Raw genomic sequence first — 26403 nt, 5'->3', positions numbered from 1 at the left:
TCTTTTTGTGTACTTGTGTGATGGTTTGATGGGGTGTTTTGAGGGCTTATAAGATTTTAATCTGCTTTGATTTGATCTTGAGGGGAGAGTTTGTGAAAGATTTTGATAAATTTTGTTCCGAAATCACATTTTGGTTGGCTATTAAACTGATGAAAAATGATGATAGTGGAGATCCATGTTTGTTGATACCATTATCTTTGCCAATTGATGGGGATTGGTTAGTTTGAATCTGAAGAATCGTTAGAAGATTTTTTGATTATGTTAGATAAGCATTCATTTGGTTATAGGAAAGTTAGTTCAATTCTGTTGCGGAATTTTTAGAAGCTTCTTTGGGGCTTTTGAACTGAACTGTAGAGCAAATACTTGGGAATAGGGCTGAATTCTATCCAAGCCAACTTGGTTTGGCCCGGTGTTCAGTTTGATTTGAACTGAATTTGAATTGAAGTTTCAATTTGGTAGTTTGACTTAAGTTTGAATCGAATCTCCTTCTAGTGATACTGATTATTCTGTAGACGATATTATTTATCTATTAAGTGATATTATTTATCTTATCGATAACATCTTGGCTAGTTCAAACAAACTTGAATTAACCATTTTGGATTCATATTGAACTTGAGTTAATCCATATTTGGACTTGACTTAGCTCAAATCCAACTCTACACGGGAATGATTAAGCTTAGCAAGACACAAGACTTTCACTACTTGGTCTTTTTCTAGTTTATTAAGGGCATAATTGACAAGGGAATGAATGTTCTTTTTTAAGGAAAATTTGCATAAACTTGCATTTGGCGTGGAACCTTGTAGCAAATATTGCATACTATTCCTTGGAAGCTTAGACATGATCCTTATATTGTATGTTATGTGGAACTTGTTTATGATTTTGGGGAGATCAAAACACCATCTTTGAACATGTGTTGCTGTTAGGAGTAGGATCTAGGGTTTTGGGATATGTATCCTAATTCTAGAGGGTAGAATTTATTATATAAAGGGTAGTTAGGGTTCGTAAAAAAGGGGAAGGAAGAAAATTAGGGTTTTTGGGTAACCTTTGGTTTTCAGCAGTCTTAGAATTGATTTAGGAGATTCCCGACGTCTTGAATGGCCGGAATTGGGAGGCCTTGACTTTTCAAATTACCATTTTATCCTTGTAAATACCCTTTGTCAATAAAATCAGACTTAATTTACACGTTTTCTTTAATTTCTTGCTGTGTTTGAGTGAGAGTGGCTGAGTTCTAACACTTGCCTGGGTGAGCATATCTCTAGGATCATGATTCGGTGGGATTGCACACACACCATTTCCATTGCTATGAATTCCACTGCATTTTTTCAGGGATATCGCATTTTCGTGTCCTAAAGGGACACCATGGAAGCAATAGGAGGATTTCTTCTTCTTCTTGTTTTTAAGTATTTACCATTCATTTGTATCAGGACAGAAGCATTTGTTGGCTTCATAGAGCAGCTTGTGCGGGTAAAGAAATTAAATTGTTAAATATTTGTCTCAGAGATTGCAAGTTAGTAGAATAATGACAGCTCAACCTTCGTAGACTGATCCAGGTCTATTGAAAATTGGTTCTGCAGCTAGGGTTTGATTCGATTAGATCTGTTTGAGCTTAAATTCAAGTTCAGATCAAACGAATTAAATTTGAACTAAAAATTAGACCCATTTTCATAATCGAATCCTTGGTTTGAACTCAACTTGTTTAATGAAAATGAGTTTAATCTTTGGTTTGAACTTATTCAATCTGAATTTGAATTCGAGCTTGTGTAGTTTAAAAGTGAATCCAGTCCTATTTCCATAGCTTTTAGCTTTGGGAAATGATTTTTCTCCACCATCATATCATCTTTAGGCTCTATGGAGAATATCTGTCTGAAAAAATAATTTATTCTTCTTCCTCCAGTAATTTTATTTCCAAGCTTTCTATTTGCAGTTATCAAGCAACTAAATGAAATTTAGATTAATAAGAATTTATAGTTTCGCAACTAAATTCAAATTACATAATATTTCTTCTTTACAACCTGAATTAGTTTTCGAATTCATATATTTTCAAGTTGAAATCTGTTTGTAATCCATCCGAATTGAGCATTCTTGACTCGAGCTTGGCTTTATTTCTTCTAGGCAAAGCGCAAGTTTGATGAGCTAAAAAGTTATAAGTTTTAGCTTGAGAAAAGGTGGAATAGCTTGAGCTTAACTGAAAAATTTATAGTTAAATCTTTCAATTTATATATTTATTAATTACTTTTAATATTTAATATCAAAAATATGTTTTTGGTGTAAATATGATATTTTAAATGTTTATTAACATTTTATTCAAATTGAGCCATATGCTCAGCACTAGGCAAGAAGCAAATATATTGACCAATTAATTGGCGCAAGGTTTGACCTAAGGTTAAAACCAAATGTATTGTGCTGGGTTATGATTCAACTATTGAGTCATGCCCGTCAGAAAATTATGATGATATCATCTTCACTCGTTTACAGTTGAAAATGAAAATACTCAAACCAAAGACTAGTATGTAGAGAGACACATACCATTGGAAACATTTATTAATTGACTTAAATTAAATTAGATGAATCGAATTGGGTTATGGTTCACTTATTGAGTTAGACTAGTCAAATCATCCTGATGATATCAATTTCACTTATTTATGATTAAGAATGAAGAGATTCAAACCAAAGATTAAGGTGTAGGGAGACACTCACACCATTGGAAACATTTATTGTTCAATGTTATCTAATAAATATAATTAATAAAATTATTTCAAAAATATAATTATGTCATATTGACATGGCCAATTGTCACAGGGGTATTTTTTTGGTCCGTCATTGAGCCTAGCGTGCCAATTTGATGCACTTGTTTGCCTTTGGATTTTCAGGGGTGTGACATTGGTCGACTTGATTGATTGGATCAATGGAAATGTTATGAAATCAATAATAACGTGTTATCATATGATGAAATCTTATTTTATTATTATTATTAGTGTCTAAATTAATATTTATTATTATTACACATAGTTCAATTTAATTTGGATAGTATTTGAATGAAAAAATACTTTATAATTTAGTAGTTGAATAAGGAAATAGTTGAGATAGATGCACAAAATCAGAGTCCAGACCAAAAAACCAAAACATGATAATACTTTGAATTCTATAAAACTGCTCCGGTTGCCACCCGAAGACATGTTCACATGTCAACAGGGTCCATGGTGATCAGATTTGCCGGCACAATTATTGGTCTGGCTACCCTCCACCAGCCAATTATTTGTCCAAGCTGGAGCTCCGTCACTTGAACAAAAGCCATCTCAACTTGCCCATTTCATCATTCAGGGGCACGTCGGGATGGGAAAGATATGTCCTTTCCGCTTTATCAAGGTAGGAATCTGCCTATTCCTACTGTATGACTAAATAAATCCAGACGGTGTGAGTTATTTGCATGCTTTCAACCCTAATTATCCACACAGTTAGCATGATAAGTTAGGCCGCAACGGATGCTGAATGCTGAACCCACCCCGAATACTTACTGCATGAGAGCCAAGTGCTGCCTAAGATTCAATTATCTAGTGATAGGCTTTATCTGCACATCAATTTTGAATGCCCACCTTATCTGACCAGACTCTTTCTTTTCCTCCGCCGTAACCTTTTCGCTTCATGGTTCATACTGCGACTATCTTTGTATTTCAAGTCCATAAGCCTACTTTGAAGAAATTTACAGGACTAAGACAGATGGAAATGGGACCATTTCCAACAATTTGACTTGAGCGAAATGGCAGTGCACGGCCTTCAAGGGTCGATTGCGTGACAAAAATAAAAATATTTTGTGAAATTGGTTGATAAATCTAAGATTTCATTTGTATGGTATAATTTGATGGTCCAATTTAAATAAAAATTCCTTGTTAGGGAAGACCTACGTGTTTTAATATTACACTATAATTTAATGCAATTTGCAACTTTTTTATGCTTTTTAATCACTAATCAATTAACCCCATTTATTAGTGGAAAATGTTGATTGATTACAGCCATCTGTCAACTTCAATGTTTTTCATTCCCCCACAGTAATTTCAAGAACATTAACCAACGCCCAGTTAACACCCATGTATTTTTTTACTGGGATGTAATTCATTTATTGCAATTTTTCTAACTTCACTTGTGTGTTTCGTGTGCCACGCTTTTTGTCTTTTCAAATACGTTATTATTCATAGATGACCAATCATTTTTCAATACTATTTGATTGCAGTATGGTTGGTGGTCTTTAATATCTTATTCTCACTAGACTTTTGCCAATTAGATTGCTAAACAATTGTCTATTTCTATAGGTTGAGACATGTGTGCCATCAAGTGCTTTTTTTAGTACACTGAGGACTTTTAGGTTTTTGGCCTCCCCTTTCATCATGACTTTGGTTTTCATCTCTTAACTTATTTTGATCCTGATTACGTATTCGATGTCTTCTCTCGTTACCCTGTTACCAGTGGATGTGTTTTTCTTGGTCACACCGCAAACTACTGTATCTTGGTCTCGTGGAAAATTTGAGTACCATGCCCTTCTCATGTTGGTGCTGATATTTAGCGGTTATGGTACCTTCTATGTGAGCTCAACCTTCCCCATCATCCTTTTCCGCTACTGTCTGCTCTCTATATGTCTACAAGTCCTACCTTCTATGCTCACATTCAATAAATCATTCATTAATTTTCACTTGATTTGTAAGCATTTTCATTCGTTATCTCTGATTGCAGCCCGGTGAAATCCCCCTACAATTACTGGAAAGTGTTAAATAATTAAATGTTTTCTTTATTAGAATGTAATCCATTATATGTATTCTTACAGGTGGTATGTGGGGAGGTGTTGATATTATCGATCAGGTGTCCTAAGAACAAGAGAGAAGAAAAGTATGAAGTGGCTTTCTTTTCAACACGTTGAGCCCACAAGAAGCTATGGTTGATTGAAAAGTTTAACATTTTCCATGGTGATAATGGCGTTATGGTTGACCACCAGTTATGCTCCCATTAGAAACGATTTACAGGCTAATACTGTCAACTTCAAGATCAGGGCGATTCTCACGTCAGCTGATTGATTATTATCTTTCTTCTACGCATGTTTTATAATTAGTGTTTTTTCTCAGCTGACGGTTTACTTGTGGATAAGTTTTATAAGTCTACGTGGATAAATAGTATTATTGATAAAATAAATAATATTATTAAAAAATTTTAACTTTAAATCTATCTGTTTAAACTGAATCATAGTTGTTATTATTATTATTAAGATGAAGGATAAATTTTATAAATTTAGATAAATAAATAATTAAAAAAAATTTCTAAACTTTAAATCTACCCGTTTGAGCTGAATCACAGTTAATAATATTATTATTATTATTGAGATGAGGGCCTGCAAGGTGATGGAACCCATCTGTAATGTTAGAAGGCTACTCGGTAAGAGTAATATGGATATACAGATGAGAGACACAACAAAAGTAGATTAATTGAATTAGATAAGGTTGACCGAGTACCGATGTTCCGACAGCTTCCACGTGGTCTGACAGCTCACTTGTCGACTCCACGTGACTTCTGTTCTGTCAGCTTTTGCACGTGTGACCGAATGCTCTGGCAATTGTCACTGGCTCCTTTCCATCTAACATCAACCTTACCTGACCACTCATTTAAGGATGGCTTTGAGCAGCCCGAATAACTATAGGATTAAGATTGGTTTGAATTCATAATCTTCAGTTTGTGATTGAATTCATATGATTTAATATATTATATTATCAGAGGATTGCTAATAGAGTAACGAGTGAACATTATTATTAGTTGGATGAATAATATTATCAAAAAAGATAAATAAATCAAATTCAAATTGAATATATAGGATTGAATTTTATTCAAATTATTTCAATTAAAATTCTAGTTTAGATCGAAAGAACTAAGTGTAAATCAATGATTAAAATCATTTTTATAAAAGAGTTTAGTTTGATTTACTTATAATATAGTTGAGTTTGAGTTTATTTTCTAAGTATGAGCTCTATCTTATCATTTTTGAATTGATCTCAATTTTTTTTTCATTCGAATGAATTTTTAGTTGAATTTTATTTAAATTTAATCTATATCAGATCAAATCAAATCCTAAATGTTAGGGTTTCACATATGTTTCATCAATTTTGCTCTCATACAAGCGTATTACCGACACAAACATTGTTGTTGAGTAATTTAATGTTGCAATAAACATTAAAATCACTGATATAAGAAAATATATTAATTTGTTTTTTAACAATTTTTTTAATTAATATAATTGATTGTTACGTGATTTTATAATTTTAAATTAAAAATAAAATAAAAATTTTTGTTTTTTTGAACAAGAGGAGGATCCTGCATGGACCGCTGCTTCTTGCCCTAGCTAGCTAACTCATTCCAAGTTTTTACTTTGACTGTTATGTGAATCTAGATGATTCTCAAGGCTCAAAATTTTCTTCGCCTTAATCAAAACAATTGGCGAGCGTGAGACGCTACTGAGAGTGACAAGAACGAAAAAACCCACTTGCCACCAATGATAGTGTGGGTTGATAAGGCCATGAGTTGGTTCTCATCATCATGTATTTATATAATCTTCTCTGGGAAGCTTTTGTCCTTTGTATTGTTTTTTTTTTGTCATTGACCGACCCATGGGATGATGGATGCGAATCAAGATAAACTTCAACATCTTTGATTTGATTTAAGTTCTGCTTAAATATAATATTGGGTGATTCAAGTCCATGGAACTATAATTAAGGGTCACTTGAATTTGACATAGTTTATAAATTTAAAATTTGAAATTTAACTTAAAAAGTTCATCACTCAAATTTATAATTTAAATTTATAGTTTAAATTCGAAACTTATTAACAAAACTATAATGTGTTATCTAATATAATTAGTTAAAATAATATTATTTTAAAAATGGTTTAATATGGCTTAAACTGAATTATAAGTTATATTCGAATCAAATAAAATTATTATCTGACTTGCTAACAAGATCAAACTAAACTCATTTTAACTCGAATTTAATTTAGTTTTAGAAATATATTAACTCTCATAGCTTAAGTACAATTTAAGTTTGACTTAAAAATATTTCAATTAAATTAAGCCGAGTTATATTGATTTTTACAAGAGAAAATCCGGATCTTATAATTGGTATCATGAATCATTATACTGTATAAATTAAAAATTTGATCGTGATATATTTTTAATAAGTTCCGAACCTATAGCCGAACCTTTCCTACTTGAGCTAGGGCCAAAGCTTTTGTCTTGGAAATGCTTGGATTCTGCTTTTACCGCAAGCTTTTCCACCGACTGTTCGAGTGTGTGGATTTGCTCAGAAAGAAGAATTCCGTTCAATGAGTTTCATTTCATGTGTATCATTTTTTTCTTCTTTTTTCTCTTTTACCTTCACAGCACTTCAGCTCAACTGTGGCAACTACTTGATTTATCAGGAAAAAATATCAGTGAAAGTATCTGTTCTTCCTTGTTTTTCAAGTGAGTATATATAAATTTAGCTTCCCCATATCTCTTTGATCTCTGTTTCCTCGTTTCTGATTCGGAATAATTATGGCAAATTTTCTCTCTTCATCGACCCTCTTACACATGAAACTTGCTTTAGATAGTGACGGTTCGTTATTGTTCTGAAATTTGGCAGTATAAAGTACAAATCTCTTTCAAAAACAAACAGTTTTTAATTTATGACCTTTCACAGAAAGCTCAGTTCAGAAACCAATTCTGGATCATCAGTTCAGTTCGTAACTGCTCATCTGCCATGTTAGCTTGAAATTTCTGGGCATACTTTTGACATTTGTGGCTGTGCGGGTTGAATATTTTGCTTTAATCGGCTTCTGTAGACACAATCTTTGATTGGGAATTAAGAGAGTTGTATCAGATCCAGAGAGAGATCAGAAGAGAAGGCCGGCTGCAAATAAGTTGGTGGGTAGACAAAATAGATGTGGCGATGGCTGGATATGATCAGCCGGGTCAAGGTTCTCGCTACTTCCATCAGAGACCTTCATCGATTGCTGTACAACAACATCAATCAACTCAGCTTTCCCCAGATTCGAAAGACTCCAAAGAAGACGACGACGAGTACAAAACTGACTTAGACGCTGCTGCTTCTGCTTCCTCCAATCGTCGTCCTCGTGGTCGTCCTGCTGGTTCCAAGAACAAACCAAAACCACCAATTATAATCACTCGAGACAGCCCCAATGCCCTTCAATCACTCGTCCTTGAAGTCTCTGCGGGCGCTGACATCATGGAGAGCTTGTCAAATTATGCTAGAAGAAGAGGAAGAGGCATTTGTGTTCTCAGTGGCAGTGGTACAGTTTCAAATGTTACCCTAAGGCAACCAGCCGCTCCTTCTGGAAGTGTAGTCACTCTACACGGTAGGTTTGAGATTCTTTCTCTTTCTGGGACAGTGCTTCCACCGCCGGCACCACCCAGCGCCGGTGGACTGTCGATATATTTGTCCGGAGGACAAGGGCAGGTAGTGGGAGGAAGTGTGGTGGGGCCTTTGTTAGCATCTGGTCCAGTTATTTTAATGGCTGCATCGTTTGCAAATGCAGTCTTTGAAAGGTTACCCTTGGATGAAGAAGAAGCTGGGGGTGTTCAAGTTCAGCCAACGGCATCACAGTCTTCAGGTGTGACAGGTGGAGGACAGCTCGGTGAAGGCGGAGGGAATGACGGTGGTGGTGGCGGTGGAGGTAGCGGTGGGTCTTTCTATCACATGGGAGGAGGAAATGTGGGGAATTATCCCTTTTCAGGTGATTTGTTCGGATGGGGTGGTGCTGGAAGTGCCTCCAGGCCTCCATTCTAGAGAGAGGTGCATGGAAATTTGACATTTTTTGAGACTCTCCCCTGATAAAATGAAGCTGTAAATTCATGGAGAATCTGACGGAAACCGATGAAAAGCTTTGAAGCAATGGATTTACAGGCTCAAGTAATCAGTAAGTTTAATTAACTTCATGTATGAATATTTTGCTTCTTCACTTCAATTTTGTCTCTCGTTTTCTTCCCTTGTATTACCTATAGTTCAATAATGATTTACCCTTTGATAGTGTGTGCTTCTTCTAAACTTATATTATGAGTAATGATATATGTTTCTAATTTTAAATAATTAATTAGAATCCAAATAATATATTATTATGTGATTGAATATTATTAAATTATTATTTAATAATCATATAATGAGATATTATCTGAATATTTAATTGGGTATTCAAAATTGAGTGCATTTAACTTTATTATTATATCATTACTTTGCTTTTGAGCATATTGTGTGAGATTCTAACTTCAAATACTAAGGACATCTTTATTTATTTCTGATGTTAAGTATATAACAAGAGATTAGTATTATATACGTATATATTTATATTATAAATAACATGTTTTAAATATTAGAATAAAAACCTTTTACTCTAGTTATATACAAATAAGTAATACTTTATACATTAACAATGAATATAAATATAGATATAAACGTTAATGTGTCATCATGTGATTGAATAATTTTAAATTAAAAATAAAAGAATACATAATCACATCCGTGTTTATATCCATTATTAGTGCATGTAGCCCTTCAGTGAAACTTTACAAATATATATATATGTACACACACAAGTTTTTCTTGTATGTGGCATTGTGGCCAGTGTCATCTTCAGAATTATTTTTGGTCCAAATTTTATCTCATTTGCAGCTGCCTTGACCTATAAATTTTAAGCCTAAAAGTTCTTAATTGAAAGCTTGCTTGCTTTCTTCTTTACACTACTATACGGAAACCCTAGCTAGTTAGTTCTCAATTTTGAGAAGGCTCCATGACAAAGGATATCTCCCAATTTATCTGTTGTTTGATTCAAGTGTTAGAGCATTTGTATCATCTTTGAAAAGTAAGTTTTATGAAGAGAAAGATTACCGCACAGGATATATATTACATCAATAGTACTCTTTTACTAACAATAAGTACAAATATAAATACAAAAAATGACATATCATCATACGATTGATGATTTTGAATTAGCAATAAATAATATTCAATCATATGATGACTTATCAATGTTAATATTCATGTTTGTACTCATTATTTGTACATATAATATTACTTGATATAATATTCTATCATGTCTGCAGTACGAGATTGTCATGATCGATGCTAAGATTTTGAATTGTTTGAGCTTTGATTGTCGTATATTTTAAAGCATAGTTACTTATCTAGGAAGTTAGGATCTGTTTCTTCTCTTTATAGTCAATTGTTTCAGAATTGGTTCATTTCATGTTCTGTAACTGGAATGAGTTAATCTGAGATTGATGAACTTAGATTCAATTTTGGTTAAAAAATAATTTAATTTTGGGATCGATTTAACCAGTTTGAACTCATTTATTTTATGATAAAGAGTTCATTACTGAACTTAAATTCGACTTATTTGATTCTAGTTTAAATTCAAATTTGAACAATTCAAATTAGATTTGACCCTAGTCTAACTCTACCTTATACATGCTCATGCACGCAGTAAGGGGAAGAAGCAGAAACTACCCACATTTTCTATACCAACCAAATCCTCTCCAAAGCTTATGGTGAGTCATGGATGCATGATGAAGACAGTATGTACGAATAACAGTAATAAGTTATAGTTTTAGAGATGTATATACTGTCATTTAATTTGTGTAACATGTTGCCATGCATGCATGCAAGGCAAAGTGCCTCATGGATTAGCAGAAACGTTGAAAGCATTTTTTGATGAAATTGGGTTTGATGAGTACAATGACACAAATAATCACATCTCTCAATGGAGAAATTAATTATTTAGGATAGATTTGAACCAAACCAAGCTCAAATAAGGATTAGTTTGAACATAACTCAAATATAAAATGATAAATTTGAGTTGGTTTGAATGATAAACAATGATGTCAGAGAAAATGAAGAATTGTTGGAGGGGGAAAAAAAGAAAAATAACTGGAAAGACACAGAATCATTGTAGAAAAATTTGAAAATAAAGAAAAACTCAAATGAAAAATCATTAATGAGCTCTCGAATTTAAGTTGAGTTGAAACTTCAGTTGGATTAGTTCGATTTGTTCAAATCGAACATGAATTGAAGTATTAACTAACTTAATGCGAATCCAACCCATGCAACAAAATAGATTGTACATGCATATATATTCAATTATACAATGCAGTAAGTATATAGCTTTGCATAACATGAATATAGGAGTTTAATGTCTAACACTTTGTTGATGACCCATTCATTAGATATAATCTTCACTAGACATGATAATGAATTATGTTAGACTGATTTCAACACAGCTCACCATGCTTAGAGATTGGGTTGTGCCTAAGCCCTTCAATTTGTGGTCTAGTGGGTTAGCATTGCCCATTAACATATCAAGCCGTGCCCTCAAGAGTTATGCCAAAACCCATGTCATGCCAAGTTGTGAGTCAACATAACATGCTTTTTGCTAGACGACACTAGATACAACATAACACAGCTTACGACTCACAATTGTGTCTAAGAAAGTTAAAATGAGAACTTTGAAGACTCAATGTTTTAAATATTTTTTTAAATCCTATTTGTAATGTCTATATTCAACTCAAATTTGATGTCATTTGGATCAACTTCAAGAACGAGCCCAATTCTTCACTTAAACTCAATTTATTCGATCAAAGTTTGAACTATTCAAATTCAATCAAATATTGAGATTAAGTCTCAACCTGCAAAACTGACAATAAATGACAAGGACATATACCTTACGATACATTGTAACAAGTACAATGCCAGTATTTTTTAAAGAGAAATGGGCAATAAAATTGTGAGTTGGCACTAAAGAATCAGAATTCCTTGTCGAATTCAAGTGGGTGCCTGCCAAACCCTCCTCTTTTTAAGTTGAATGATTTAGATTCGACTTAAAGAACTATTTTAATATTGATTAATCAGAAAAGTGGGGAAACGAAAGTAGGATAGTGGAACTTGCAGTGCTCAACTCTAATTCCATCACATGCAAGGCACCTCCGATTTGTGCTCATTATAAAGAGATACCCCACAATTTTTCGATCAAGTTAAAACTAAATCCAAACAAGCGATAAATCAAGTTCGACTTAAATCTAATAAAAAAAAAATACAATTATCAAAAAAGAAGAAAAAAAGTCACTAAAAAGGAAGAAAATAGTCACCATCAAAACAAATTTTGATATCAATCTCGAACTTAGTTTGAATTCATCATAATTACAATATCATAGCTCACAATGAAGAATCTAAGCAATACATTACACTATAATTTACAAATAAGACTACTGGGATTCGCATCAAGCCAAACCCAAATAAAAGTTAATTTAAATTCAATTCGAATCTAAGACAATTAGGTGAAGGAGCAATGATTCAAAAGGAAGAACAAGAATCACCAACGAGAGAAACTCCAATGCTAACATTGATCTCAAACTCGACAAGTTTATCCTTGATCAATTTACGTTCAATTTGGCTCAAATACACTACTGTTGACAGAATAATGCCTCTCCACAGGGAACCTAGGCAATTCATTACACCACAATCAAGTCAAGTTTCCACAAAATTTTCAACTTCTGAAGTTTCTTGACTGTTTTTTGGTTTCGTTTTTCCTGAATTGCCCTCAACAAATTATCAAATTTTATCAGAACAGCCGATGCATTCAGCACCCAAAACTCTAACTGAACTATTGAATTCAAATTCAAGCTCAAAAACTTGGGAATGTAAGTCCAACATTAAAAAGATGACTGCACATGAAAAATCTTCCTGCTATTCATTATTCACGGCTCATCCAATACAAATCAGATACACATGAAAAATAAATTAAGGAATTCAGTCAACTAGTTCACATAGTTCCAATCCTGGCCTTTTGGCAATGGTCTCTCCCTAAATTTATAGCTCCCAACAAGAAAGAATGAGAGCACAGCTTGACAAAGTACAAAAATAGGTTCAACCTGAACCTAGCTCAAAAGGGACTCGTATGAAGAGTCGGCCATGCAGACTAACAACAGCAGATGTTTGCAGAGGATTGATTCTTCTGGGTAAGCTCACGACCTGAAAGCCGAACCTCAAATTAGTTTTTTTCCAGGCTTGATTAAAAAGCTAGATAGTAAAGATTAAAACAATATATTTATTTTTGCTTGATGAAAATTTAAGGTTTTCTGGTCCAAATTAATTATCACATTCGGCAAGGAGAAGAATCCTTGCAGGTAAAGGTGGCTCCTTCTTTCATGTGGTCATTCCATGTCCTAAGGCATGTATAGCTTGGCCATGTGCAACTGGATCTTACAAAGTGAAAGAAAGTACCTTTTTAAATGGTGTGATACCCCAAGGATTGTCCACTTGCTCTGGTTGACCAGTTATAACCAGTCGTCCAGCAGGATCTGACTGAACTCGCACCTGAATCCAATGAAGGTCAAGACCAGTTAAACAAGGGCTAAGCGATACATGATAACTTTATTAGTAGCTTCTGAATTTGAACAAGTTAACGATGATAATTGTTTATTCTTTTCACAGATTGAAGGAAAATGCAGCGAGCGAGTTTTCATGCATACATAAAAAGCACATGTACACTAGTATATGTGTAAACTTATAGACAGAAACAAAAAAGGGTAAATACAAATTCCCTTTATTGGAGAATTGGTGAACATAAAACACAAAAAGTGTATCCAGCTGCTTAACTAAATAAAACAATTTAAACACACATTCTGTAAAATTACATCGTATAACTCAATCGACGTATCCTCAAATAATAAAAAACAGAGCACTAAACCTTCCTTTTGCAAGGCATCATAAATACTGGCATCCACATATCGTAATAAAAGAACTAGAAATATCTTAGCACACCATCTTTGAACAACTAGATGCTTAGAATGAGAAAAGTTGCCATAATGCCATTAATAATGATACTACACCAACAATAATGCGCATGCAGTCCAGACATACTATCTTATGACTGGATGTTTAATAGATATCCCAATTAAGAAACTTTCTGATCAGATGCAATGCCTTTCTTGATTATCATCTGATACTAACAAGATAGATGACAAATTTGCTACAATCTATGTCAATTTTAATCTAAGGTAAGCACATACTTGGCTAATTAATCAAACCCAACAGATAAACTGAGCAACAAGAAAAAAATGTTAAGCTAGATGAGTCAGAAAAAGCGAGTTTCGGCTTCCAAGGGAAGTGCTTACCTCCTCCCGCAGAAGCCCAGGGACCAGAGCATATACCTCATAGCAGTCCCTCTGTGCATCCACAACAAAGCAACTACTCAGGATCCCAACACAAAACAACTTGGAATAGCATAATTTCAAGCAGTTTCTTGGGGAGGGAAAATAAAGAGATATAAGACAAACAAACACTCACCGTCTCCCGGACATTGATCTTCACCCAATCAGCCAGGGTTCCGATATCAACAATATCTGTGACCAGTCTACAAGATAAAAACCTCTTAGCTTGCTCTGATTTAAATATATGATGAAAAGATATTAAAAGATATAGGCTTGCTATCATGGGTCTAATTTGTCCATTGCATTTTCTTCTTTTCACAAGGAAGTGGGGTGCTGCCAAACTGTGTCTTGCAGCAGATGATGACCCCTCGTTGTAGGAGTACAACATCCAAAATATGCAGTTGTTTAAGGCCTTTCTCAAGAGGAGAAAGAACTCTGAAAGGAGAGAATTCAGTCTATGAGGGTTCCTTTCAGCTCATGCTGTGGGAGGAATGCTGTTTTGGCCTTGCGCTAAGACAGAAGAAATTTCTGAGGTAGGCACTGAATCAACATCCACATCCACATAACTTATTTATCTACCACCAAGCCTTTTCATGAGTGAAGAGTTACATTCAATGACAATATAAAATAATAGTAAATTGTTCTTTTGTAGAAAGGATACAAAGAGGTTTGATAGTCACTGGCATTGAGGATTATTTAATATGTGCTATGAAATCATTTACGGAATGATCTGATACAAACTAATCAATACCTCAAAAGCCTTATATCCAATGTTGATATAGGTGAAGAAACCAACAATAACAAAAAATTAAAAAAAAATCGAAATAAAAATTTAAGGGGAAAAACAAATAAATTTACAGAGAAATGATCACGAATCTTAACTGCTTATCTGCTTCTGCATGTGCATGTTTGTCAGCCTGATCCAAGTTTGTTGGAGTCCTGTTTTTAGGGGAGCCTGACTCAACAAAACAAGTGCAAGGTAAAGTATATGTTAGCATAAAATAAGAGTTAGCAAGAAAGATCTCAAATCATAAGGCAGCATACCAATATTCTTGAGATGTTTTTCACGCTTTGCTGTAGAATTTAAGCTTCTCTCCTGTTCAAGGAAATAGATGAAAGAAAATATGACAAGACTATGATAAAAAAATATACTGGATTATGACTTTCAACAAACCTTAATGATTGGCTCAGCAACTTCATCATATCCAACAAGACGCTGAGCATGCCAACCCTGCATAGCACGAGCTGCAGCATCCCGTCGTGCTCTACCCGACCCCGGAGTCTGATAGTCACTTACCTGCGCAGAAATTTAGAATGTCTATATGAGGGAACAAGCAGCAAATAGAGAGAGAGATGCCTAGAAACAATTTATAAGAAAAAGATAAATGGTTAGAGTACACTTAGGCTGGTTTCCAACTATTTCAGTAAGAAAGTATCAGCATGAAAAATCTCATTAAATGAAAGTTTATTCTCCAAGTTACCCTTGAGTAGAAGGTATAAAGTCATAAGCATCTTTCTTCATTAAACTAGAGCCAGAAAGGAAATTAAACCGCACACCTTAAGTAATAGTTCCCAAGAGCAAGGGATATCAGAGAAGAAAAGTACACACCAATCCACTAACTGAGAAGCAGATTAACAAATTTTACACAAAGGCTTATGCTCCCAGAAAAATGTATCAAAGGCAAAAAGAAAAGGAAGCAGTCATAAAAAAAAAAAAAAATCAAAGAAATGAAAAGTCAACGACCTTACTATAACCAAAAACTTTCTATCAAGAGTGGGGAAAAGGGCACTGATCTAGGCCACCAACTTACTAAAAATGTCTATAAATTCTCTTCAGTCCATTCTCCTTTTATTTTTAAAATACAAAAGCCAGTATGCACTGTAATTTGTCTAACCAGAAACTTAATCCCCGGTTAAAAACCATTTGCATCTGCCCAGAAACTAAACCCAAGATACAATAACTAATGCCCAGATATATTACTTCCCCAACTCCGTTCTGTTTCCCTTCTGCCTACTCTGATTCAGCACATACTTTTTTCATCATGAAAACAGAAGGAAACCCTTAACATCTTGAGTCATTGAACTTTGTAAATAGCCCAAAATAGTACATAAGCAAATGCAATAGGGATGAACTTCTACCTCCTTTTCAGCACTTGCTGGTTGTGAGAAAGAAGAAGCGGGGAGTTGAAGCTCACCAATTAATCTCTTATGCTTCTCATATTCCAATAGTGCCTGCACAAACTTAAGAAAATTATGGGGAAGCAGAAACGACAGTAATTATGGAGAATAGCTATAGAAGCAACAATTGAAATGATGATACCAATGGCTGAAGTACACAGGGCAGGCTAAAAGCTTTATTTTCATTATTATAAAACAAAGCATACAAGAACAGTTTATTCAGCTTCCAGCTCTAGAAATATGAGCACAGATTGTTATGAGCTTTATCCTAGAATCTGGTATATCTAATTGTAAGTCAAGAGGAAAAAAAACAGATGAAATTAACCTAAAAAAGGTAAATGAAGCCAACATCATGGCTATCAACATAAACATGATGTGTGATTACAGACATTGCAAGCATAATATTAAGTGATGTGTCAAGTTGTGAAGCATTACCTTCTCATAGAAAATTCGAAATGTCCAAGACACAGTCGTGCAGGTCCTGAGAGAGAAAGAAAGTGATACAATAAATTTAATAATGATTTCTAGCAACTAGCATATCAAATTAAATCTACTTTTAAAAGAAATTTTAGTATATATAAAGAATTTTCAACCTATAGATAAAAAAGTAAAAGACAAAAGCTAGGTAAAGCATCAATTAAATGCAGCATCCAAACTAGGAGAAATACACTCAAAATATGACTAACTGCATGTTCCAAAGCCATTAAAGACATGATTGGTTAAAAATAACTATATATTGTTTTCTTACTTTGGCGGGTGAAAGGATTCTCCAACTTGTCGCCACAATTTGGATGCAGTCACCTGCAAATGATCATAGAGTAAAAGCAACTCTGTCAGATCTCAATAGTGACAAACAACTCAAGGATCCATCAGGTTATAACAGTAATCACCGACTCTATGCATTAATTAACTAAATTCAACCACAAGTTTCAACTCAAAATAGTAATAAGAAGTGAAAAAGGCATACCCACCTTTAGAAGAATGGTTTAAGGCTTGTAGCTCAGACTGAGAAACAGTATTGATCATTAAACTATAAAATAATATCCATTAACTTTTTAGTTCCAATATATTGTCAATTTCATCAAGAACTTAAAGCATGAGTAAAAAGAACCTTTGGCTTAGTCCAACAAATATGGTGTAGATGTAATTAGAGTCCACTACCATACAAGTACCCATCTGGAATCAAAAGAACCTTAAAACAAATACAGGATAATTCAGATTTACTCCTAGTGAAAGGAAAACTTGCTGATAATTATTTCAAAATTGTTTAAGTTCTAAATTTTGTATAATGAAAATACAATTCAACTGCTTTAGGTGAATCGACTGATCAGGGTTTCGATAATTATCTAGGTCAACTGAATCATCCAGTAATTCTCAAGAAGCATAAAGCAGGTTAAAAAATTTTATGGAACTCCAGAACTGATAAATTATAAGTATACGGAATGCTTATGTCCAGTAAATGGTTAAAATTATAGCCATATGGGGTCACAAACTAGGTACAAATTTTAGGCAAAACATCAAACTTTGTGATTGGACTAAAAGAAAGGAAGTGAATTGGTATGAGCATATCAGAAAACAGACAGACTTAGGTTTGGGATTGGCCCAGGAAGTTGTTTGAGCTTGAGCCAGGATTCATCTCCATCCAGCCTCAAACAGTCCTGTTTAAGCTAAGTTCAGTGACTTTAAGAAATTAAGCTCATTCCATGTAAATATTACATCTGCAACTTTCAACATAATGCATATGTCATGCTTTACCGACACCAATTTAAAGATCATACAGCACACTAAACAAATTATGTCATAAAAATGTAAATGCATACCACTTCATAACCACCCAATCTAATAACGGCCCTCCATAACCTACATCCAATAAAACAACATGCATAAATTAGCCCATAAGAAATAAAAAGAAAGTTTATTTTTCAATTTTAAAATAGTTACCAAAAACTTACTTAAGGCAGTTTAGTAGTTCTCCATAAAACTTTGGGGCTTTGAATTCCAGGGCGTTCTCCCTATAGAAACTTTCCACCTCCTTTATGAATTCTGCTTGCTCCTCCAGCGAACCATCAGCCCCTCCCATCTGCAAATCAAACAAGAAACAATTTGCCAAAAAAAAGGGGATAGATGCTTTTCTTCTGTTTAAAAAGGAGTGGACTAGAAGTACCTCAGTTTCATTCAACCAATTCTTGGATTTCCTCACATTTCCATCTTGAGATTCAGAAGTTGATAATTCTCCTTGTGGATGAGAACGAGAAGCCTCAGTTTTTAGGTCATTTTCAACATGGTTATAATCACCTTCGCTTTTTCTCTCGGGCAGCTCATGAGTAGCATCATCTGCATTACCATTTGAATCAGCAGTAATTGCAACTTTACCATCAGGCTCATCAATCAACATTTGCTGATCAGAAGGCAAAGTCACAGTCTTATCCTCAGTGGTCTCTGAAGATGGGGCAAGGCCATTTTCAACAGAGTCTCTTCGTTTAACATTAGCATCAACAAGGTTGGCATCTGAACTATTCCCCAAATTTTGCTCCCGCATTTCAGTGTCTTCCATCTACCTTATACTGTATAATAAAATATACACCTTTGTATTAATTAATTTTATACGCTTGTATCGACAACAATAAAATAAGCACTTCATTCAATTTTTTTTTTTAAAAAAAACATAACAATTACTGATATACATGAACTTTTTAGCTGTTCATATTTTGTTCAGAAATTAGAAAACAAAACCCTAGTCTCTGCTTCGTTCCAAAGATATAATGGGCAAAAACAAAATTTGCTTTTTATTATAGAAAAATTTCAGTTTCCTGCTTTTTCCTTCGTTTTCCGAAAGAACCAGGCACGGCCATATATATTTTTTTCATTCTCCACACACGACACTTTTCTTACGAAACGACAAAAAATAATAATAATAAGAGAAAATGTCCTTTCGTCTTAGAGGACGCTGAATAAAGGCCATATTGAGGAAAACAAAGAAAAAAAATTATCACAGAGATTTGCTTGCCTGCGTCTGTCCGGGAGTGATCGAAGAGGAGAGTCCCACCGAACGCCGTCGTAGTAGTAGAAATTATTTTGAGGCTTAAACTGACATTGCTGGTAATTATAGAAGAGTGAGAGATGAAAAAATATAGAAGTCAGAGATGTTATCCAACAAACATAGAAAGTAACAGCCGTTCATGGCAAGTACAGGTGTGAAGAATCCAAGTTTCACGCACGCCGGTGGAATTCTCAGAACAACTTGTTGCTGCTTTTTATTATAGAAAAATAATCAAAGCAAAAACAACACGAAATTATCGAACCCGAAAGAAGAAGAAGAAGAAAATCCACGGCGGTGTCTCGCCTGGCTCTCTGTCTTTAGAGTTCAAATACAACTCTGAGTCGACACAACGCCAACACAGAGCTCAACACCTGGCCGACTCGTTCCAACTAAAATTAGTAAATTACCTTTTATGTTCTATTTAAACTAACTATGTCAGAAACTACTGAAAATAAATAGGGATAAAGACTATTTCGTACCCCTTTTTTGGTACCCTTTCACCCTTACCTTTAATTCCAAATTATAAACATATTAATTGGGATCGATTTGAGATCGATGAGTACTAAAGTAAGATATAATTATTTATTATTATATTTGATTCAATTAAATTTAAATATAAATAATTTTTTATGTGATATTATAAATATTTTTATTTTTATTAAAATTAAAATATATAAATATTGGATATATTGTATTTATCAATGGACTCGAGTTAAACTAATGCAAACTTAAATTTATGTTTAATTCAAATAACTCAAACTTAAGTAAAGTTTCATTTTTTTTAGTTTGGACTTGTACTCATCTTGTTTACCCCTCCATTGAAATTATTCATCCCTCAACATTTCTTTTACGATATTATATATTAACTCAACTAATTGTTATATAGTTGAGGTTACTATTGTTTGGACTCATTCAGTTCGGCTCTGTCCTTAATAATCTGTATCATTGTCCCATTTGTTTTATGGGCCGCGAACTTCGACTACAGGCCCATGAGGTTGGTATTGTTCATAAATGGCGGTTTAGATTTGGGCCACATGGATTCTATCGTAGCTGATTAGAGAACGTCTCTGGCCTCTCTCCATTTGGAATGCTCTTCCTTCGTGCTAACGGAAAAAAACCCTCTTTCGATTTCGAGTAGCTTAATTGAAATCACAGCGGGAGGTTAGGGCTTTTTTTTTTCGAACTATCATAGACGTCGATTTGGATTTTATTTATCTCTGGTGGTTCTGTTCTTTTATGTGGTAGTTTTCTATATGTTTTCTCATACTGAATACTGTGTTTTGCTAGCTGTTTTTGTTCGGTATCGTTAATGGTTTTTTATTTGTTTTGCATCCGGTCATCTTATAATTGCGTGGCATTAATTAGTTGAATTGAAGTGAGTTATTGGTGATTTTGATTGAAAATATAGTGTAGAGATAGGGTTGGAAGTGTTCGTGTATAGATTGATATAGCTGTAATAGTTTATTTGTGAGGGATGGAAGAAACGAAACATGAATCGAAGAGGAGTCGCCGGGAACGTGACAGGGATAAAGAGAAGGAGAGAAATGGAGAGAGACACAGTGATAAGAGAGACAGGGAAAGTAGGCGTTCTGAGAGAGAGAAAAGCACTGATTCTGATGACAAGCATGATAAAGGGAAAGAGAGAGATAAGCATAGAGACAAGGATAAGGATAGAAGGAACAGGGATGAAGGAAAAGATAGAAGCAGTGATAGGAAGAGAGATAGAGAGAAGGAGAGGGAGAAAGAGAAAGAAAGAGAGGAGAAGAGGGAGAGGGCAAGGGAGAAAGAACGAGGGAGGGAAAGAGAAAGAGATAAGAAGGACCGTGACCGTGAAGATAGAGAGAGGGAAAGGGATAGAGAAAGGGAGAGGAAGGAACGAGATAGGGAGAGAGATAGAGAGAGAGAAAAGAGAGAGCGTGAGAGAGATAGAGAGAGGGAAAAAGAGAGGGAGCGGAGATTGCGTGATCGGGAGAAGCATAGAAAAGTTGATAGTGATGATAGTGATGAAGACAAAGAACATGATAGAAAGCGGCACAAGAGAGATGATGATGATGATTACAAGGAGAGAGTGCATGAACAGAGTGTTAGATCAAACAGGCACCGGGATGGCAGTGAAGATAGCCCAAGGAAAAGAGTTGTTGAGGATGATTTTGACAAGAAAGAGAAGAAAACTCGAGAAGAAGAGCTAGAAGATGAACAGCGGAAATTGGATGAGGAAATGGAAAAGCGGAGGAGGAGAGTTCAGGAATGGCAAGAGTTGAAGAGGAAGAAGGAAGAATCTGAAAGAGAAAAGCATGGGGGAGAGAGTGTTGATGAACCCAAGGCTGGCAGGAAGTGGACCCTTGATGGAGAAGATTCTGATGATGAAGTACCCCAAACTGGAAAATCTGAGACAGAGATGGATCCAGACGAAGATGCCAATCCTTCTGATAAACAAGTTGGAGATGCAATGGTGGTAGACGCTGAGAGTGGGAATGCAGCACCTGTCTTGCAAAATGGGGTTGCTGGCGAGGAAGAAATCGATCCACTTGATGCTTTTATGAACTCTATGGTTTTACCTGAAGTTGAGAAGCTAAACAATGCTGTGGAATTGTTGGTGGCAGATGCTAATGGTGTGGACCCAAAGAGGAAGGATCGAAAGGGTGATAGGATTAATGTCGAACAGCCAAAGAGAGGTTCAAATAAGTCTCTTGGGAGAATAATTCCTGGTGAAGATTCTGATTCAGATTATGAGGACCTTGAGAATGATGAGGAAACAGTTGAAGATGAAGACGATGCTGAATTTATGAAGAGAGTAAAAAAGACAAAAGCTGAGAAATTATCTATTGTTGACCACTCAAAAATTGATTACAAACCTTTCAGGAAAAATTTCTATATTGAAGTGAAGGAAATTTCAAGAATGACTCCTGAAGAGGTTGTTGCATACAGGAAACAACTGGAATTGAAAATACATGGAAAGGATGTCCCAAAACCAATCAAAACCTGGCACCAAACTGGGCTTACAAGCAAAATTATGGAGACGATAAAGAAGCTTAACTTTGAAAAGCCTATGCCAATCCAAGCTCAGGCACTACCAGTAATTATGAGTGGGCGAGATTGCATAGGCGTTGCAAAAACTGGGTCTGGAAAGACCCTTGCCTTTGTGTTGCCAATGTTGAGGCATATAAAGGACCAGCCACCTGTGATAGCTGGGGATGGGCCAGTTGGACTTATAATGGCACCTACAAGGGAGCTTGTCCAGCAGATCCACAGTGATATCAGGAAGTTTGCCAAGGTAATGGGTATCAGATGTGTGCCTGTCTATGGTGGTTCTGGTGTTGCTCAGCAAATTAGTGAATTAAAACGAGGGACTGAAATTGTTGTTTGTACTCCAGGTCGGATGATTGATATACTTTGCACAAGCGGAGGGAAAATTACCAATTTGAGAAGAGTCACTTATTTTGTCATGGATGAAGCTGATAGAATGTTTGACATGGGTTTTGAACCTCAGATCACTCGAATTGTTCAAAATATTAGGCCAGATCGCCAAACTGTACTATTTTCTGCTACTTTCCCACGCCAGGTTGAAATTTTGGCACGCAAGGTTTTGAACAAACCTGTGGAGATTCAGGTTGGTGGCAGAAGTGTTGTAAACAAAGACATAACACAGTTGGTTGAAGTGAGGCCAGAAAGTGAGAGATTTTTAAGACTGTTAGAACTACTAGGTGAATGGTATGAGAAAGGAAAAATTTTGATATTTGTCCACTCACAAGAAAAATGTGATGTTTTATTTAAGGATTTGCTTAGACATGGTTATCCATGTCTTTCACTACATGGGGCGAAGGATCAGACAGATCGCGAGTCCACTATTTCCGATTTCAAGAGCAATGTCTGCAATTTGTTGATTGCAACTAGTGTTGCAGCTAGAGGTTTAGATGTGAAAGAGCTTGAATTAGTGATAAACTTTGATGCTCCAAACCACTATGAGGATTATGTACACCGTGTTGGTAGGACAGGTCGAGCTGGTCGAAAAGGCTGTGCAATCACATTTATCTCTGAGGAGGATGCAAGATATGCACCAGATCTTGTGAAGGCATTAGAGCTTTCTGAGCAAGTTGTTCCTGATGATCTGAAAGCTGTCGCTGATAGTTTCATGGCAAAAGTGAATCAGGGACTTGAGCAAGCCCATGGAACGGGTTATGGTGGAAGTGGTTTTAAATTTAATGAGGAGGAGGATGAGAAGAGGAAAGCTGCAATGAAAGCACAGGCAAAAGAATATGGCTTTGAGGAAGATAAGTCAGACTCAGAAGATGAAGATGAAGGGGTGCGGAAGGCAGGTGGTGACATCTCGCAACAAGATGCGCTTGCTAAGATTGCGGCTATTGCTGCTGCCACTAAAGCCTCAGTGCCAATGCCAACTCCTATCTCGGCTGCCCAAATGCTTCCCAATGCTGGACTACCCATTTCTCTGCCAGGTGTTCTTGGACTACCAATACCTGGAGCAGCACCAGTTGTTCCTGGTACCGGGTTGTCTGTGGTGCCCAATGATGGGGCAGCTCGGGCAGCGGCATTGGCCGCTGCCATCAACTTGCAGCATAATTTGGCAAAAATTCAAGCTGATGCAATACCTGAACACTATGAAGCAGAACTGGAGATCAATGATTTTCCTCAAAATGCTCGATGGAAAGTTACTCACAAGGAGACTTTGGGTCCGATATCAGATTGGACTGGAGCTGCCATTACCACCAGGGGTCAGTATTTTCCACCAAGCCGGGTCACAGGACCTGGGGAACGCAAACTTTACTTGTTTATTGAGGGTCCTACTGAACAGTCTGTCAAGAGAGCCAAGGCAGAATTAAAACGTGTTTTGGAAGACTTCACAAATCAGGCATTATCGCTTCCAGGTGGAGCACAACCAGGCAGATACTCAGTTGTATAAGGGTAAGGACCAAATTTTGACTGAGACTACAGGCTTGTCATTGTTTGTTTATGTTGAACTTTAGTTGATTATTCAACTGGTTTATGATTCTTGCCCAAATTATTATAATTATATTTGTTTTCTACATTGGATGGTCAATTCAATGTCCAAGTCTTTCATATTTTCTAGCGGGCTTTTACCTGTGGCTTGTGGAATATGTTGTATTATTTGTTAAATTTGTTGTCAATTTCCACAACTCATTGCAGGCTTTAATTTTCTTTTCTTTTTTCCCTCTTTTGTCTATCCTTCACCCACGGCCGGAGGGATGAATTAAGCCTATGCTCGCATGTTCAACATAGTCTGCCCATTACCTTAGCTATCGTGGCTGTCAAAGAGATGGCGATGCACTGGTGGGACGGTTTTGGTTTATGTTCCTTTTGATCACTAAATGGATTGCTGTAAAACTCATTTTATGATATTCTTCATTCGAATCACTCACTGTGTCAAATGTGGTATCTGATAATTGTTATCTTTTGTGTTTGTAGGTCTGGTGGGAAATTTCTGAACACATCTTTGGCTTTTGGTTAGAACTTGTTATGGCTTAGGCACCTTAAAAGAGCCGCTTTATTCTTTCTTTCTTCCTTGTGTTGGATTGTCTTTTATAATCCAATGAAAGAGTTCCATTTACTTGCTCATGCAGCAAAATATCATGATTTTGTGTGTTCTTTTTTTAATTTTTTCACCTTAGACAACGATAGCTGTGCCAATGTTGTCTGCGAGCTGAAATGATCAATGTAAAGTGCAGCATAATTGCCATATTTTATAACAAAATCGTTTTTATTATTCCGCAATGAGGTTCTTGTGCACATACTTTGAATGCTGTCATTTGCAGGTCGACAAAGTTGATTGCACTGAAACCTTGTGTTTTCTTGAACAAGATACGTCTTAGAATTTGCTGCCAATAATGAAACTATGAAAAATCAGTAAGGCAAGTTGGTTGCAGAGTTTGGTTCAATCTAAACTGAGTTTAAACAAAATTTATCTCAAAATCGGTTTGAGATCAAAAAATTGAGACTCAAGTTTGGTTTGAAAACGTTGCATGGATTTAATATGAATCGGTTTAAACTTGGATATTTGAATCGGTTCCTATCAGCCATGACTTGTGTACAAGTGTTGCCTTTGCTGCAAACTGACATAAAAACGATCCATTGTCTTTTTACCTTACTTCAAACTGACTTGTAAAAATTTGTCTTTGCAGCAAATGTTGCAATACAAACTGTCTAGGTGGATCTTTGCGAAAAAGGCAATGGAACATCTATACTCTGACGATACGGACAAGACCCCACTAGGATTAGAGATTAGGGTTCTTATTTTGGTATTTTAAAGACAATAAAATCTATTTACTTATTCTCTCAAGAATGATTATGGATTGTAATCGTCTTATAACCTTAGTATTGAATCACTATGAATTTTTCAATCTCATTTTAAAATTATCATCAAAGAAAAATTTGTTATTGTTAAAAAAGAGCAAGAATTGTGATAGAAGAAAAATATAAATCATTATCAAAATAAAAAAATCATCAATAAGTAGGATGACAATTTGGACCCGACTTTAGGGACCCCGACCCTCCCCGATAGAAATGGGGAAGGGGACGAGACGGAGATGAAAAAAATCTCCGCAATCGAGGACGGGCCGGAGATGGGATACATGTGTCCTCTCCCCGCCCCTATCCCCGTCCCTTTATATTAATATATTTATTTTAAATACTAATATATTTTTATAGTTTTAAATTATTTATGTTTTTCAAATTTATTTAGATTTTTGTTGTGCATATTAAAAAAGTTAATATATTATATTTATGATATTTGAAATAGTAGATTAATTTTAATTTTGCTTAATTTTATTGTTTAATATATTTATATTGTATTTACAAGATAAAAAGAATATTTTTTTTGCAGGTACAAAAAGGGGATTTTTCCCGCAGGGACGGGGAGAAGATAAAGAGGAAATTTTTCTTTACGGGGACAGGACGAAGAATCATTTTCATCCTCGTAACGGGGAC

General features: G+C 35.3%; 3 protein-coding genes across 9 annotated transcripts; 2 read left to right on the top strand and 1 right to left on the bottom strand.

Annotated features, from left to right (window-relative positions):
- The first annotated feature begins 7223 nt into the window (after positions 1-7223).
- LOC123202979 (AT-hook motif nuclear-localized protein 27-like) lies at positions 7224-10659 on the top strand. Of its 3 annotated transcripts, XR_006499106.1 has the most exons (3): positions 7224-7490; positions 7850-8944; positions 10505-10659. XR_006499106.1 is itself a non-coding variant. In XM_044619127.1 (2 exons), the coding sequence occupies exons 1-2, from the start codon at positions 7352-7354 to the stop codon at positions 8812-8814; spliced, it is 1104 nt and encodes a 367-aa protein (XP_044475062.1). In that variant the 5' UTR covers positions 7224-7351; the 3' UTR covers positions 8815-9059. The 3 variants fall into 3 exon arrangements, 2 of the variants coding, with proteins under 2 accessions (XP_044475062.1, XP_044475063.1); XM_044619127.1 differs by lacking the exon at positions 10505-10659 and having other exon boundaries at positions 7850-9059; XM_044619128.1 differs by lacking the exon at positions 10505-10659 and having other exon boundaries at positions 7356-7490; positions 7708-9059.
- Positions 10660-12738: 2079 nt separating this feature from the next.
- LOC123203341 (AT-rich interactive domain-containing protein 5-like) lies at positions 12739-19854 on the bottom strand. Of its 2 annotated transcripts, XM_044619681.1 has the most exons (16): positions 19706-19854; positions 19411-19499; positions 18568-18967; positions 18356-18483; positions 18224-18263; positions 17152-17204; positions 16839-16884; positions 16365-16457; positions 15783-15845; positions 15400-15522; positions 15270-15321; positions 15108-15180; positions 14362-14428; positions 14190-14240; positions 13297-13389; positions 12739-13044 (listed from the first exon to the last, which is right to left on the bottom strand). In XM_044619681.1, exons 3-16 carry the CDS (start codon positions 18955-18957, stop codon positions 12940-12942), a joined length of 1377 nt encoding a protein of 458 aa, XP_044475616.1. In that variant the 5' UTR covers positions 18958-18967; positions 19411-19499; positions 19706-19854; the 3' UTR covers positions 12739-12939. The 2 variants fall into 2 exon arrangements, with proteins under 2 accessions (XP_044475616.1, XP_044475617.1); XM_044619682.1 differs by lacking the exon at positions 15783-15845 and having other exon boundaries at positions 19411-19850.
- A 621-nt stretch (positions 19855-20475) lies between these two features.
- On the top strand, positions 20476-25191 carry LOC123202795 (DEAD-box ATP-dependent RNA helicase 42-like). 4 transcript variants are annotated; one of them, XM_044618929.1, is made up of 2 exons: positions 20476-24363; positions 24607-25191. In XM_044618929.1, exon 1 carries the CDS (start codon positions 20918-20920, stop codon positions 24359-24361), a length of 3444 nt encoding a protein of 1147 aa, XP_044474864.1. In that variant the 5' UTR covers positions 20476-20917; the 3' UTR covers positions 24362-24363; positions 24607-25191. The 4 variants fall into 4 exon arrangements, 2 of the variants coding, with proteins under 2 accessions (XP_044474864.1, XP_044474863.1); XM_044618928.1 differs by having other exon boundaries at positions 20477-24363; positions 24886-25191; XR_006499072.1 differs by having other exon boundaries at positions 20477-24750; positions 24886-25191.
- The last annotated feature ends 1212 nt before the right edge of the window (positions 25192-26403 follow it).

This window comes from Mangifera indica, chromosome 19, assembly GCF_011075055.1.
Source record: "Mangifera indica cultivar Alphonso chromosome 19, CATAS_Mindica_2.1, whole genome shotgun sequence".
Taxonomy (NCBI): domain Eukaryota; kingdom Viridiplantae; phylum Streptophyta; class Magnoliopsida; order Sapindales; family Anacardiaceae; genus Mangifera; species Mangifera indica.
Note: the sequence above shows the minus strand (reverse complement) of the source record. Positions and strands in the feature narration are given on the sequence as shown.

Coding starts and splice junctions, on each gene's coding strand:
- LOC123202979 (XM_044619127.1), top strand. CDS start 7,352: ATGAGTTTCATTTCATGTGTATCATTTTTTTCTTCTTTTTTCTCTTTT. Junction 7,491..7,849: donor TGTTCTTCCTTGTTTTTCAA/GTGAGTATATAT, acceptor CGGCTTCTGTAG/ACACAATCTTTGATTGGGAA.
- LOC123203341 (XM_044619681.1), bottom strand. CDS start 18,957: ATGGAAGACACTGAAATGCGGGAGCAAAATTTGGGGAATAGTTCAGAT. Junction 18,264..18,355: donor GAACTACTAAACTGCCTTAA/GTAAGTTTTTGG, acceptor TATTGGATGTAG/GTTATGGAGGGCCGTTATTA. Junction 14,241..14,361: donor AGATCAATGTCCGGGAGACG/GTGAGTGTTTGT, acceptor GTGGATGCACAG/AGGGACTGCTATGAGGTATA.
- LOC123202795 (XM_044618929.1), top strand. CDS start 20,918: ATGGAAGAAACGAAACATGAATCGAAGAGGAGTCGCCGGGAACGTGAC.